Here is a 15,375-nt window from a genome sequence, read left to right as displayed (position 1 = left end):
AGCTACCATGTCCATTCTTTAACCCCACGGAGATATGATTAAAGGAACAAAATCCTACAGAGATCAAATCCTTCAACATGGCATCAGTGGGTGCAGCTACCCACAACACAGAGGTTTGTGTGTTATGGTTTTTACCCAGTGTATTGGTCTCAGAGTTTTTCTCTTTCCCGACCAAAAACAAAAGCAAAAATAATAAGCCAGCAAAACTAACCAAAATGATAAAACTCTATGCCCTGGCCGTGGCCGCAGCCGTCCTGTGCCCCAAACCTCAGGGTCGTCCTTCTCTGCCTTCCCTTCTCTCTGGTCCTCTCCTGCTACCTTGCTGGCCATAACTCAACCAAGCCAACTGAACCAGTCAGTTTTAAATTTCAGTTGGGACCTTGGTGACCTGTTAATGAATCTACAGAGAGGAGAAAAACTCACAGTGTCGAGTTATGCCTGGTGTTGCTAGCTGACTTTGAGTCAGAAATGCTTGAAGCGTTAACGTAATTGCAAGAATGTGAAAAATGAAGCGCCAGGCTCCTGAGCAAAGTGAAAGGTCAAAGCGAGCCTCACACACAACAGTCTTTGGAAGATAGCCTCATTAGACCATTAAGTCTGCTTCTCCTTTCCCCCTCTCTCGTACCATGTTTAGGGTAATTTGCTTTTATTAATAAATACATTCCCTCCTTTGTGGCACAGTAATTTGGGGTGGAGGGGAAGGGCGGAGTCTTAGAAAGCTTTTCAGATTTAACCACACCAAGAAGTCCTTCTCCATGACATGGAAACACAGTGAAGCCACTGCGTTGCAGATCTACTGAATGTATATACGTTTCATCTTCAGAATGCCTTATAGTTTAGTTTTCTTACATACTGTCTAAGTGGTCTAATAAAAACGGTATAGAAAGCCTAAACAGATACAGTTCACAAGTTCTTCCACAATTTACCATCTGACAGTATTCATTTCTGTGTTAGCTGCAACTTGTTAAACCTAGATTCTAAGTTGGACCCATTCATAAGTTAATGGCATCCTAGAAGGGACACTTTTCTAGACTCTTCTAGAATACTAGGAATCCAAAATCCATGGCCAGGAACTTGGAGTAGTAAAGGCCCTCGCCCTACATCAACCACCCTTTTCTAAATGGCATATATGACTACAGCTCAAGCTGTTAAAACTGTCCTCCACTTGGAAGACTGTCTAATGCTTGAATATTGTGGCCATAAACATAGTCATAATAGAGATGAAATAGACCTAGGAGATCAGACACCATCTAATGTAAAATATTAAAAAGTAAAATCTATACACTTTCCTGGCCCACATTCAATAATGCATCTTCTTTTAAATTATTATTTTAGCCACAGAAGAGTCATCCCTACCAATATATAATTGCTCTCTGTGTGATAGGTGAGTCTTCAATGGTCAAATTTATTCTAAATTACTCTAGGCTTCCTTGTCACCTGTAGTTGACGTCCCCCTTGCCTTCTGATTATTCTAATTTTTAGGATTTGTTGACAAAAGTCACCACGTCAGCTGAATGGAAATGGGGACAAATAATCTAAGAATTTCAAAATCCACCTTCCCAAAACACGATTCCATATAAAATTCACACAGTACTTTGGGGCTAAAAAGAACAGATTTTTGCATCATGTGTGCTTTAGAGGCAACATTGCCTGATTACAGAAAACCCTCATAGTTGATGTTACGAATAAAATATCCCATTTATAGTATAATTCCAACTACTGCATCATAGCAGCAAAGTAGGTCTGTCATTCTATTTACTTACACACAGGAGTAAAGTGCAGATAACCAAATTTGTAAAAGAATTGGCAGAACTAATCGATTGTTATTGTAATGCCTGCTTAAAGATTAGACATCTCACTTTGGCCTTTTTTTTTTTGTAAGTAATGTAAGTTAAGGAAAGGAAATACTGTCTCCCTAAATAGCAGCTGATGACACTCCCTAACCTGCCACTCTCCTGTTTACAGGGAGGCAGATGTACCAATATCATAAAATACTGAAGTTATTTTAGTCATGCCCACTTTGCACAGGGAGAATGCTTGACCTTTTACCTTGTTCACTGCTGTTGTCTCCACTCTGGGATGCATGGCCCCCACTGGAGGGCCCTGGGGTGCCTGCTGAGTGGGTGGAAGTTGCATCATCGTGGTCTCGCCAAGATGCAGGATTCTGATGTCAGGAGGCCAAGGAATTTTCCCACAGTTACCATTTCAGCCATAAATGAGGAATCAAGAGGAAAGGTGCAGAGAGAGACAAAAAATACGTACATATTAGTATTTGGGGAATTAGGCACATATAGATGCCATGTCACAGTATGTTGTCTTTTCAGCAATAGGTACCAAAAGAAAGAAAAGATGCTCTAAAATCATGATGAAGTGATGGTTACATCAGTGTACACATTTGCTAAAACCAACTGAAATAGATGCTTATACACCAGATGCATTTTATTATACAAATTATACCTCAATAAAGTGAATTTTTAAAGTTAGGAAAAGAAAACCTCCTTAAAACTCTAAAAGCCTGCTATCTTAATTAGGGCACACTCTTCCAAGAAATAGGTCCCAGTGCTCTTGGATACCAAATACTTCAGAACATTAACATCTACAAAACTCTATGACTCCCTTAAAAAATTCACAGACTGTAGAATGTATGGGACAGCCCTTCACATCAAATACACTGCCCTACTGACTCTCAAAATTATCGTCAACTTATTATACAACCAACAGAGACAATAATATTAATCACTGAATCAATACCTTCTGCTTTAATTTGCACAAACAACAATCAGAAAATGAAACAACTATGAACTGTAACCCATCTAATAAGATGGAAAGGACTTCCTTTTGAGCTGCATGGAAGGCTTAAAGTCACAGAGCAGTGCTTTTTCCTGGAAGAACTGCTTGTTTTAAGGGACACGTAAGGTAAGCCGGGAGTTATAGCTCACGCTACTTTGCTGAGTGTATTCTTCTCCTGTTCCTCCTCCCCTTTCCTGATCATTCCCAATACCCTGCTGTTGCTTAAAGGAAAACAGGAATTCTAATGTACAGGAAGGACTTTATCAGCACCACATGAAGGCAGGCAAGAGATGGAATTTCCTCTGGCAGAAATGGAGAGTAGGAACAGCACATGAAACAGACCAGCCTTAAGGACAGAGCTGTACACTTGTCACCTGTATGCAATGACTTTAACTAAGCACACAGAGCTACTAGCAAGCAAATTTGTTCTGGGGTGCGGGGCAATACTTTGGGGGCAAAATAATCTAAAAAGCCCCATCAATCTCTCAAAGTACACTATTTCTTCTTACAAGAATTGGTGACTAAGGACTCAGACTCACATGCCTGTAGGCAACATGTTAACATCTTGACCATCTGAAAACAACCTTGCCGTGTTGTCATTACATATAGTTTATCCAGAAAAAAATCAGTCTATCATTTTTCTCAACCTCAACCCTATAATGTACAAATAGAACATAAAACTTCACCAAAATGAAATCAAGAAACCAAGGTGAGACAAAATAGGGAGCGAGTCTCATTTGGAAGAAGAACAACAAAAAACATGTTTGCCTCTACAGACCTGCTTCAAACCACTGTAAATTAATATTTAGCATTTTTGATAGATGGTGAAATGACCCAAAGCTCTAGAGATTAGTGACACCTCTATCAAATAATGCTGCTGACACTGCTATCATGCAAGCCATTGATTCAGAGGGAAAACCTTAAGCAGAAATTTTGTGACTGTGAATATGGCACAGGTATAGATCTCTAAAGTAAAGATACGTTTTCGAAAGTAGATTAGGGAACAAAGTCGAGCAGAATAAAATGAAAACCAAGATTCTCTGCTGCCTGTATGAAGACAAAGTTGTGCCTGTGATGTCTCTTTTTATCTAAATTAGAAACCCCTCCAATAGTTTCAAGCTAAAAGCAAACAGAATACGGGGACTCTTCAAGATTTGCAACCTCTTCGCGTCAGCTGTTTGCCGATGGTAATCAGATAAAGAGCTAGAAGAAAAGAAAGAAAGAAAGAAAGAAGGAAAGAAAGAAAGGAAGGAAGGAAGGAAGAAACAAACAAACAAAGAATAGCATGGTGTGAGTTTAGTCCTGCAACAACACTGGCTAGAACCTTCTTTTAGAAAAGGCAACACAGTCACCTAAGCTAAACTTTTCAGTGCACACAGCAAGTGATGTAAACTTTATGCACTGCAGGCTTTTTATTAAGCTGGCTGCTATAAAAGCTCCTTACCCCTCATGAAAATTACACTAATTAACCACTAACACCTCAACTATGTTTTAAGGCAAATGTCATCTAATAGCTATTATATAATCGTTCACATGAAGGTCCAGCGAGTTTTTCTGTTTGGGTGCTAGAATGATTTTAAGGGATCACTCAGAAGGACTTCCTGCAATGGAAAGCACTGGTCTGTCCCCATCAGTCAAACCTGTACTAAGTTTTAAAGTCAGGCCTCACTAGTTTATAATTCAGTTGATTTCCTTCCCTGGTTTTCTGGAGGAGGTGGTCTCTACACAAAAGGGGTGAGAAATAGGCCACGTAAGCAAACATTACTTCTAGAGCAGCCGGTTCCTCCAAACGAGTTGGGTCTTGGGTTTTCAGCCCAGTCCTGAAATTTGCTCAAGTTCACTGTCTAACCCACCATGCCCCCGTCTCTTCCGCCTTATCTCCCTCATATCCTCAAAGATGCTGTCTTACAAAAGTGTCACAAGATGTTTATTTCCATAGAGTGTCTCAAGGTTTATGATCTAGGTTGAGAGACTGACACAAGCTAGTCCCAGGATATTCATCTAACTTGAAAGTAGGAAAAACAGCTGAATGCCTCTGAGGTTTCAAGTTGAAGAATTACCCCAAAGTTTTCTGTATTCAGCTACACCCTGGTGACTTGATCAAAGACACATATTGATAATCTGGCCAATAAAAAACTGCTACCTCCTCCATAAAAAAACTTTAGAAGCAACATGGATAGATACAATATAGTCCTTTACCCATAACACTGGTTTGTTCTCAGACTGAAATATTTGTTTGTATCACAACTCCTTTCTTCTTCTCCCTCCCTAGATAGTTTCCAAGTTTACATCTGTCAAGAATAACTGCCTGGCTTTCTGCCAAATTATATGCAGAAGTTTAGTGAATCTTGAAACCAAAGTGGCATATGAAAGCATGTAAAACACATGACGTACGTAGAAAAATAAAGAGAAATGCTTTCTGTGGGCACGTGTGTGGGTGAGTAGTCAGGTAGATGCATTCCACAATATATGTCCTGTTCTTCAGCCAAAAGTATCATGAAGACATCCGAGGGCAAGAAGGAAACATGCTTCTATTCCCAGAGGCTTTAATAATTAGGAGTCAAATATGGTACTGTCCTTGCTCTTATGTAATTGCGTTAAAGAGCGGTGTTAGCAGGAGGAAAGCAGTGAATACTGAGTGGAGCACAATAGAAGAAGATGGAAAATAGATACAAGAAGCTAGGTCTCCAGGGGCAATATTTTCTATTTGCTGGGTTACAGACTCACAGCTGATAATGCAAGTTGTAATTAATATAAAAGCAGGAGACAAGATGGGGAGAGCTTGTAGTAGCGGGGCCACAGGAGATCACTCTGCTGCTCTCCTCTGTTTCTCATTTACACACAGCTTTCCCTAGAAAACACAATTCTGCCAGTGTTTTCTCCCTTGAAAGTTAAAAAAAAATTGATTTAGCACCATCATTGAATTTTGCTAAATCTAGGAAAGAGCATAGAGAGGATAGGTGTCTCTGGGCATAGAAAGCAAATCCTCCCCGTGCCTCTTTTGTTGAGGTTGCAGATATGGTGGAAATTATAACGTTTTACACCATTATGGTATTTCTCGGGGCGGGGGGGGGGGGCTGCCTATAGGACAATACTTAACAAGTCCCATTGAATTGGCGGGATAGTTGAAATGATTCCACACAGCTCATGGTTCTTCCACTACAAAAAGACAGTGGAGTAAAATGTGTAAGCATTTCTAAATAAATACAAAACCGAATGGGAAAGTAAAATGTATTAAGCTTCTAGGAGTAAAAAAAGAAGCTATACTACACACAAGTTTACCTAAAATAATCTGAAACTCGTCTTAGACCCCAAATGAAAAGATGATGCAATGGATATGGTATAGGAGAAAGAGCCTTAAATTGGAATTAAGACTCAAGGGTGCCACCTCCAACTGTCATGTGACCTCAGGTGATGAACTTCATTTCCCTGGGACTTGTTTCCTTTCTCTCTTTAAAATTAAGAAGTCAGACAAAATAATCCCTAAGGTCACATCCACTTCTTATTTCTATTATTAAAAAATACTTAAAGCATTTGATTTTCTGGAACCTACACAACTAAAACACGATACATAACACCAAGCCAGAAAAAACCTACGAACTTGGAAAATACTGTAAAGTAATTCAGAATATGTACTTGTAGGTAGAAAGTAAGAATAAACACATATAAACATACTTTAATCAGCAAACGGAGCATGCAAAACTAGTTTGACTCGAGATAGTCACACAATAAAGGCACGATATGCTTGTATCAGTACACATAATTCATGTAACTTACAGGTTTCCTATGACTTTAAGATGTTTTACTCCTAATTAACATTGTGCAAAAATTATTTTTAAAAAGAAGAGGAAGACTCCTATCATGAGGTAGTCAAGCCTATAAAAATTAAAAACGTTAGTTGTACAGTTTGAAAAAAATGGTGGAATTTCAACTTTGTTATTCTAAAGTTGACATAAGAACTCAGAACTGTGTGTGCTTTCAGAACACGGACTCACTCTTTAAAAATGTAAATAGAGCCGGGGTCTTTCCCTCATCTCCCCGCTTCCACCCTCTATTAGGCTTTGGGAATTAATATGTGGGCAACTCTCACGGAAGTGGCAGGTACTCTTTGCAAATGATTCCTCCTCCATCTAATGGAGCAACTTTTAGAGAAGACAGAAATTTATTGTTGGTGTGTTATCACGTTATAAAATGTCTCCTATAATTTTGAATTGTGTTGGGATACTGTATAGGACGTTTAGCCTGAAAAAAAATGGGAAAATGAATTTTTAATATATCAAAGTTTTAATCTGATAGTGAATGTCTGTGGTTGTCAACTGCACCTTTGTTTAATTTCATCTCATCACAGTTTCTCTGAAAGCAGACTCCAACTGCACAACCTACATGATTTCAATAACACAATTATTCTTGATGGGAAATTGACAGAAAAGCCATCAACCACCAGAAACTACACAACAGCGACAGAAAGCCCATGCCCCCAGCCAGGTCTCCTTGAGTTGGTAGACAGAACTCAGAGGTAGAACTTTCCCGGAACAGGTCCCCCGAGACCTTGGATAACACACCGTGAGGTCTGATCTTACACCAGAACGTAAGAAACTATCTGATAAAATAAATCATTCATGTTATTAATGTTAGTCAAATCCCAATATTACCCCTTGGTATTCTATAGACCAATCACTTAAACCTATCTGTCTCCTCACTGCCCACTCCCGGCTGATTTTTCAGACACTTGCCTGAATTTTGTCAGAAGCAAGGTTCTAGGGATTCTTCCCTTTGACTTAACCCATTTTTTAAAACTGTACAGACAAATAAATTTGACATATTCAGAGATGCAAAAGAAAACAAGAGAATATTTTCATTTAAAATACAGCTTTCAACGTAGAAATTAAAATAATTTTTCTTTTATTAGTCAGGTTATCAGAGCCACTCAATTTTCAGGCACCTGCCATTAACTGTTAGTAGATGCAATTGTATTTTCTTCCCTATACTTAATTCATCCAAAATAAATAAATAAATAAAATGTAGTTCCTTATGTACATTAATTAGGAATAACAATATTACCGTATGCACTTCAGGTGAATGGAGCTTAGGTCAGAGAACGTATTTGAAAAACAAATACAGTTCATTTATCTAAACATGATCTAAAGATATGTAATATCTTTATATATATAAAGATATTACAGTGCAGACAAATAAAATACATCGTTTGTCTGCACTAGAGCTAAAGACCCGATCTAAAATTACGTAAAGTAGAAAATGTGGATATCACCTATTATTCAGAAATAGTACAGACTAGGAAAAGCATGATCATGCCACAACAGTTTTCAAGTTGAAACTTTTTTTCAAGAATTGGTTACTTGACATGTTTATTTTAAACATAATAAATTTGAACGTCTGGGAAACTTAACATGAACTGCAGCTGGAAAATAGAGTTCTACTTCCTTTCACCATCATATTTTTTCTCCCTAATATCCCAAAGAATACTGTAATAGATGTTTCCTACCTATAAAAATTACTCTTATGTTATAGTAAGGGTATAAGATAAAAGACTTTATAATATTAAAAATATTAGCAAGCATTCACTATGAATCTACTAAACATGACAAAATAGTAGCCAGTGTTGCAAATTTTATTTTCTATTTAATTCCAAACGTCCTTTTATCAGTATGCCCATCATGTAGGTGTCAATAAGAAATGAACAAATTCAGTATCTTCACTGAATTTAACGTATGGAAGGTAAGACATTAGCGCTGTCTTCTTTTAATGCATCTATGTTACATCAGATTATTTATATAAAATTATGGAATGTGAAATCAGCAAGACAACAGCCTCATTTAATAAGCAATAGTATGTAAAACTCATTCTTAAAAGTCAGCCAGAAATACTTGCTTTCAAGATATTTATATCAATTACTTTTACATATTTCTATTTTAAAAAATTTTAATAAAAAAATCAAAAGCTCTTTTGGTACCTAATAGTTTGCTCCTGACGCTTCTCTCTCTGCTTTCCACTACGCAGAATCACACACTTGTTCTTTCTTTTCTCTCTTTCACTCTCTCTCTCCCTGCCCGCTCCTTCCTTAAACACACACACACACACACACACACACACACACACACACACACACACACACAAAGTAGCTTGATATCACTTAATAAGGATAGAGGTGTATGTGTTTTGGGGGTGTCAAACAGCTGTCAGAAACTGTCACCTCCAGAAGAGAAACCTTGGCACACAACAAATTAAACTACACTTCTTTTTTAGCTGTCATTATTCATAGCCAATAAATTGAAATGCTCTCAGCATTTCATGTGCAAATAAAACCACGAGGAAGCCAGTAGATCAGAATAGTGGGCCAACAGATAAAACAGAGAAAACAACACGCTGTCTTGGTCCTTCTGAAGTGGCTCATCATCACCCCTGCACTAGCGTGCACCAAATGAGATCCAGCCTGGGGCCATGTATTAAATATGCATATCAAAGCAAATGAAAAAGTAAACCTGGAGATTCAAATTGGATATACATTTACATGCTGAAAATGTCCCACTCTACCACTTTTCAGGTAGTGGGTCTGAGGTATTTTCACTTTTTTTGTGGCTGGGGGGTTGAAGGAGGAGGGCAAGCTTGCAGGAGAGGCTGAAACATAAGAGGATTCACTTTGTAGGGGCAAGGCTTGGGAATGAATACATTCCATATACCTATGGTACAGAAATATCAAAAATGTAAAAACTCTCCAAGATTTCCTCTCACCTCCTGCAAAAAATTCAAGTCCATGGCAAACTTCGCCCTTTCCCACTCGGTTTGCTGGTGGAACAAATTATTGCTCCCTTTCAAAACAAATAGCAGGGGGCTAAAGTAAAAATGTTATAGTTCAGACTCTAGGAAATAAAAGGTTTTAAATTATGATGCCCAATGAGGTGGCAAGACCTCATGGGTTCAGAATAAATCAGTTGTCATATATACTTGATTGGGGGCTTCAAAGAGAAGCAACAAATGTTCCAGTTGATTCTTTTATTCAAAGATGATGATTGTTATATTATTAAAGCACTCTCTTCCTAGGTACAACTTCTTTCTTGAGTGTAATTTAATATTACAATAGTTCCATAAATTGGCATTGTCTATCAGCCAATACTATAGACAGCCTAGTTTACCTTATCTCTTCCAAGTAAACATCAGCATGCTCTAGTTCATACATCCACTTGAGAAAACAATTGCCAAGAAACTGTTTTAGAAAACCAAGTAGTCAAGACCCCTAGAAATGGCACAAGAAAAGCTTTTGGCTGCAGACAACTGTGAACTTCTCATCCTACAAAACCATGTAACTAGATTTCTTCCCATTCCCCCCAACAGTGCAAAATGCATATGAATACAGAAACAGGAAGCAATGAAAATAAACAAGAAAATGACAACAACAACAAATACTTTGAACAGAGTGTCATGCCTTGCAGACCACAACCACCCATCATATAGCCACATATCAGCAAATAAACTTTCCATAGCTGCTTGTCGCACCCATTTGATTTCAGAGAACACACTCAATATACAAAAGAGCTCCCCAACGTTTCCTGCGTCATGACGGGAAAAGACAAGAGGAAAGGTAGGCATGGGAGCTTTCAACGTCACAGTATTTATTCTGTCTCAGAACTGGACTTCAGGACTGAGGTTTTCTTTTCTTCTTTCTTTCTTTCTTTTCTCCTTCCTTTCTTTCTTTCTAACTTTTGTCCTTAGGCTGTATGGTTTTCCATACAGCACAAAGGCTAATAATCAAAATCTGTGACTGTACGTTTTCAAAACCTTTGGAGAAGGCGGGGGAGAAACTTATTCTCAAGGCATCTCAACTCTTTCCTCTTAACACCCAGGACTGGGGGGTGATGGTGGTGATACAAACTGCCTTCAAGCCTCGATGCCCATTTAACTCCACGGAGTGTTAAATTAATATTTCAGGCACCAAGTTAGGAGACTATAGCCTATATCATTTAGGTTGTGAGTTCAATCGACTATAATCTATAGACACTGCCTCCCCCACCCCCAGGCTTGGGTTCCTATAAATAAACTGCTGTTCACACCCACTCTTTAACCTCGCCACTCCTGCCTTTCCTACCAGCTGCAATCTTTCTTCTCTTTGCTTCTTTTTCAAATTTTCAGTCTCACTACATATGCTTTTTTTTTTTTTTTTGCATCAGACTCACTAGATCGGTTCCAAAATAGGATTAAAAACAGAGAGAATAGAAAGAAATCTCCGTTCCTGGCCTGACACACACAGTCCCTCCTTACTCTACTCTCCGTCCTCATTCACCAACTGTTTGTGTTAAAATTCAACCACTAACCTATGGTTAATCAGAATTCCCTTCGGCTTTCTATAATACATTGTTAATATTTGTTTTATCAAGGTTACTGCCTTTTATTATGAAGATGCCTCACGCACTTGGCAATAAGTCCACATACTGACTGTAAGTTTCTATACGACAAAAGCTCAGAAAACTATAACGTGTTCACTCCCTTTATTTCGAATGCAATGCAAGATTGCCAGTAATTCTCAGAATTGTCATCTCTGCAAGAGACTGAGAAATCAGCCCTCGCTCCCCAATTCTCTTTTCCTTCAGTCCTCTCTCTCCCCCATCCTGTCCAGCTAGCTTTCTTGCCTCTTTCTCCCTGCTGCAATGATTACAGAGTTGAGAAAGCAGAAAAGGCAGTGGTCACCATATCAAACAGACGATTTGCTGACACTCAAGTCACCAAATCCAGGAAACTTTACACATTAAGAGCACAAATCACTCTATCGACTCCCTGGTTTTTTAGGTTCTCAACATAAATAAGGAGGGGGTCCAAGAAAGGGGAAATGGAGATGAAAGGTATGGCAGAAGTAGTGAGAAAGGGAGAAAAAGACCCCCAGAGAGACTAGATTATTTAAAAAGAAAACTCAGTCAGTGGAGCTAGAGGTTACAACAAATTTTTCAAAAATGCTTTGCCCAGTGGTCTTAAAAGAATGCCAAAGGCTCACAGACTTACATGGTCAGCGAGATTTGTGGAGGAGCCTGAAAGTTCTTCGTGATCTGACTTGGAGCTGCCATCTCTTTCATCAATGACGAGGTCTATGGGCATTTTCCCCTTCAAACAGCTAATGTACCGGTGGCAGAAGTTATCACACAGTTCGTGGACCTAGAAGGAGGGTTAAGGTGGAGGGTTCAGCTTGTATTGTTGTTGTTGTTGTCATGGTTTTGTTTCATTTTTAAAGGGAAAAAATATCAGGTTGCAAGGTTACCTTTGGAAAGAGCAACAGTGCTATGTCTTCCAAACTAACTCTAATTAATGGGTGTAATAGTTGAAGGCGAGGAAACAATAGAGCAATTGTTGCAGCAGATATTATTCTCCAGAGACTTCCCTGAGCAACAAGTTACAATGAAGGGAGCAGAAACAGGACTGGAAATAACTGGGTTCAGACTGGGAAAATCCGATTTGATGATAACATCAAAACATTAGAACGCTGGAACTGGGAACAACATTAGCATTTGCGATTCAATAAGCTAGGAATTTTGTATGTTTCCAGGGGAAAGTGATAGAGCTGCAGAGCAATGTAAAGACAACCCAGCGAGGATGATTCCCTCTGCCAGCACCTAATGCACGCTCTGAGCCTAATAGAGACGCAAGCAGGCTGAATGTCCAGTAACACAAATGGTTTGCTGCATTTCAAAATAATCCTGAACGCCTGGGGAAAAGGGGGGCGGCGGCTACTTTAAAAGACAGGGCTGTCCTAATTCACCCATCCTCTGAGGCCCTGGGTCGAGAAGCAATGTGGAGGAAGTACATGGTAACAAGTTGCTCAGAATCTCTCCAGGTTCTCAATCCCTCAGCCTGGAGGTTTCTTAAAAACATCCCAACTCAACCAGGAGAGGGAAGTGACCAAATCAAAGTGGGGAGTGTCATTTCCTGCTTACCTTTTCTAACTCCAAAAGATGAAACCTTAGTACTTGTATTGCTTGTATCATCTGGAAGAAAAGTTTAGAGTGCGGAGTTAAGGCTCTGTGACGCCTGTGACTCGGAGGTTTCTAGTGGGGGATGGTGAGGGAATGGGGCTGGGAGAAGACCCAGGCAAGTGGCCAGGCAAAGCCCACACATCAAGAAATCGTCAGAAAAACCAAGTGATTACTGATCATCTCTGCCTCATTGGCTACGGGGTAGGAATCTGACTCAACCTATGCCGAAGCATTTAATATCTTTACCCCTCACGTTTACTGAGCTATTTACAAGCACTGCTTTCCTAGGGATAGGCCTTCTTTCTCCGCCTCAGTCCTCTTTAACGTCGCCTCTCTCGACCTCAGGCCAAAATAAAAAAAAAAAAAGAAGAAGAAGAAGAAGAAAGAAAGGAAGGAAGGAAGGAAGGAAGGAAGGAAGAAAAAAGTCGCTTCTTTGGAGTGAGAAAGCTTTTTAGAACAGCACACCCTGCGAAATCCGTCCTTACTGAAGAAGGAAATACTCTAGAAGAATGGTGAGGCAGGGCCTTTGAAAGCGGATTTAAGTACTTTTAATATTGAAATCGTGCAAATTAGCAAAAGAATCGCACCTAAAAGTGGCCTGCGCTGGCCTGCCCCTCACCCCCACGCCCACCTCCGCGGCCCGCCCTCCGCCGCGCAGGCGGTGACTTCCTTCGGGTTAGCTGCCCGGGGCTCGGCCGCCTGCCCCGGCAAACAGAGGAAATCACTCACTTCTCGCCGCCTCACTCCCGGGGCCGAGACCTGGGGCGCATCCCCTGCTCTCGCTCTCGCTCTCGGCGCCGCGTCCCCGCTCGCTGCCTCCCTGGGTTCTGCTCGCCCTGACGTCCAACCCGCCCCTCACTCCCAGCTCCCCGGCAGGGGCTCTAAGCTCTTCCCTTCCTCCCCGTAGCTCTGGAGCTTCAAAAGAGGGCTCTGCTCGAACTCCCCGGAGCTCCGGGGAAAAGTGTGTGCTTCTGGGCAAGGAAAGGGGCCCAGGCTGGGGAAAGGCAAGAAACAGTGAGCCTTACCAAATTGTCCAGCTCTGGATTTGAGGAAAAAAGTGGCTTTTCGGCGCGAACCTATAGGAAGCAGGGAAAAGTCAGCATGAATTACCACTCCATTTAAAAGAAGAGAAACCCTGTCACCGACTAAACCGTGGTGTGTGAGTGGGGACGGTGGAGGGGCAGTGGCGGAGACGAGGAGAGGGGCTTTGGTAAACTACATGAAACAAACTAGTGCCTTCAGTCAATGGGGTCGGTTGAAAAAGAATCAGGGCCTCCTAGTTCTGGCCCCATTTAGGGGTACCTGGAACCTCTGAGCTGTAGCCGAGAACTCAGGGCCGTTCTCTGGGTCCAAGTACCCCCTTATCCTGCCATCCGCGGGGCTATGGTTCGCAGCCTCCCTCACCTCCGCGCCGGCGCCGACAGCCCCGAAAGGCGCCCAGCTTCCTTCCCTCCCGGGCACTCTCGGGGCCCTCAAAGCCCCTATCCCCAATTCTTGTTCAAGTAGCTGCAGGCGGGGGAAAAGGCCAAGCCCCAGATTAGGAGCAGGTCAACTTTAATTCGAGGGTCGAGCCCCTGTATTCCTGGCTGGGGGGAAAAACAAACACCCATATTTATCTCTTCTTCCAATTTGCCTCCAGGCTCAAGGATGGGGAGCGAGGACTGGGGCCGGAGGAACAGATCGGGTGTCCCTGCCTCTTCCTTCTCTTTCAAGTAAAGCTCTGAGGAAAGGGGAGGGGGAGTGAGGGGCTGCAGGAGGGTGAGTGGGTCAGGAAGGTTGGACCTGCTTGGCGAAGACCGCGATGTCCTCGTTGAAGGAGTCGGAGGAACAGACGTCTCCGCCGGCCACTCCGGGTTCCCGGGGAGTGCAGGTCGCCAGCTCGCACTTCTCAAAGACCAGAGCTAACAGAGGAAACAACGGGTGCCTAACGGGCAGCGCCACGCAGAGACACACACACGGAGACGGGGTGCAGAGGGGAAGGAGCAAGAACTGTAATCAACAAGTTTGGAGGGTTCGGATTCCTTCCTTTCTACCACAGGCACGCACCATACTTTACAACCCTTCCTCAGCCAGCCGAGCCTGGGCCAGAAACAGAAAGGAAAAACGGCCTGGCCCTTTCCCTCAGCTCAGGACTCCCTCAGATCTGGTAGGAGAAGCCCCTGGCCAGTTAGCCCGCCAAGTAAAAACAGCCTCGGTTCGAACGTAATGAAAACAGCCAATAGGCTCAGGCAGTCCGGAGCCCGGTGTTGATCCAGACCCACTCCCCGCACTACAGAGGCCGCCCAACCAAGCCCTGAGACCCAGCCCCGACCTCCCAAGAGAGGAACACTCCGTGAAATCCAAAATTGCTTTAACTCCACGTTTTAATGGGCATTTCAGAGGAGGCCCAAGGCTCACCTACACACACCCCCGAAGTGATATTTTCCTCAGTCTAACATCTCCACCCCCTTGCCTTATAAACTTGTTTGCTCCACTTCTAGTAAAGCCCGGGTGAGGGGACCAAAATAATAGGAATGGTACATGCCGAGAGCTTCCTTTCAAAGACCACATTTCTCCAGCTGGCGAAAATAAATAAATCGAGTGTTAAAACTTGGAAGTGTGCGTGTGCGCC

At 41.7% G+C, this 15,375-nt stretch overlaps 1 protein-coding gene across 7 annotated transcripts in view; it reads right to left on the bottom strand.

Moving 5' to 3' along the window:
* The window catches only part of MEIS2 (Meis homeobox 2), a 201,732-nt gene that overhangs the window by 182,905 nt on the left and 3,452 nt on the right, over positions 1-15,375 (bottom strand). For 6 of the 7 annotated variants that reach the window (XM_049705486.1, XM_004274018.3, XM_049705487.1 and 3 more), the window contains exons 3-7: positions 14,547-14,688; positions 13,790-13,840; positions 12,726-12,776; positions 11,800-11,949; positions 2,050-2,164 (exon numbers count right to left, since the gene is read on the bottom strand). In XM_049705486.1, coding sequence (XP_049561443.1) covers positions 2,050-2,164; positions 11,800-11,949; positions 12,726-12,776; positions 13,790-13,840; positions 14,547-14,688 — 509 coding nt within the window. The remainder of the gene's footprint in view (positions 1-2,049; positions 2,165-11,799; positions 11,950-12,725; positions 12,777-13,789; positions 13,841-14,546; positions 14,689-15,375) is intronic. The other variant, XM_033435839.2, reaches the window with a different exon arrangement.

This window comes from Orcinus orca, chromosome 2, assembly GCF_937001465.1.
Source record: "Orcinus orca chromosome 2, mOrcOrc1.1, whole genome shotgun sequence".
In the NCBI taxonomy this organism is placed as follows: Eukaryota; Metazoa; Chordata; class Mammalia; order Artiodactyla; family Delphinidae; genus Orcinus; species Orcinus orca.
Note: the sequence above shows the minus strand (reverse complement) of the source record. Positions and strands in the feature narration are given on the sequence as shown.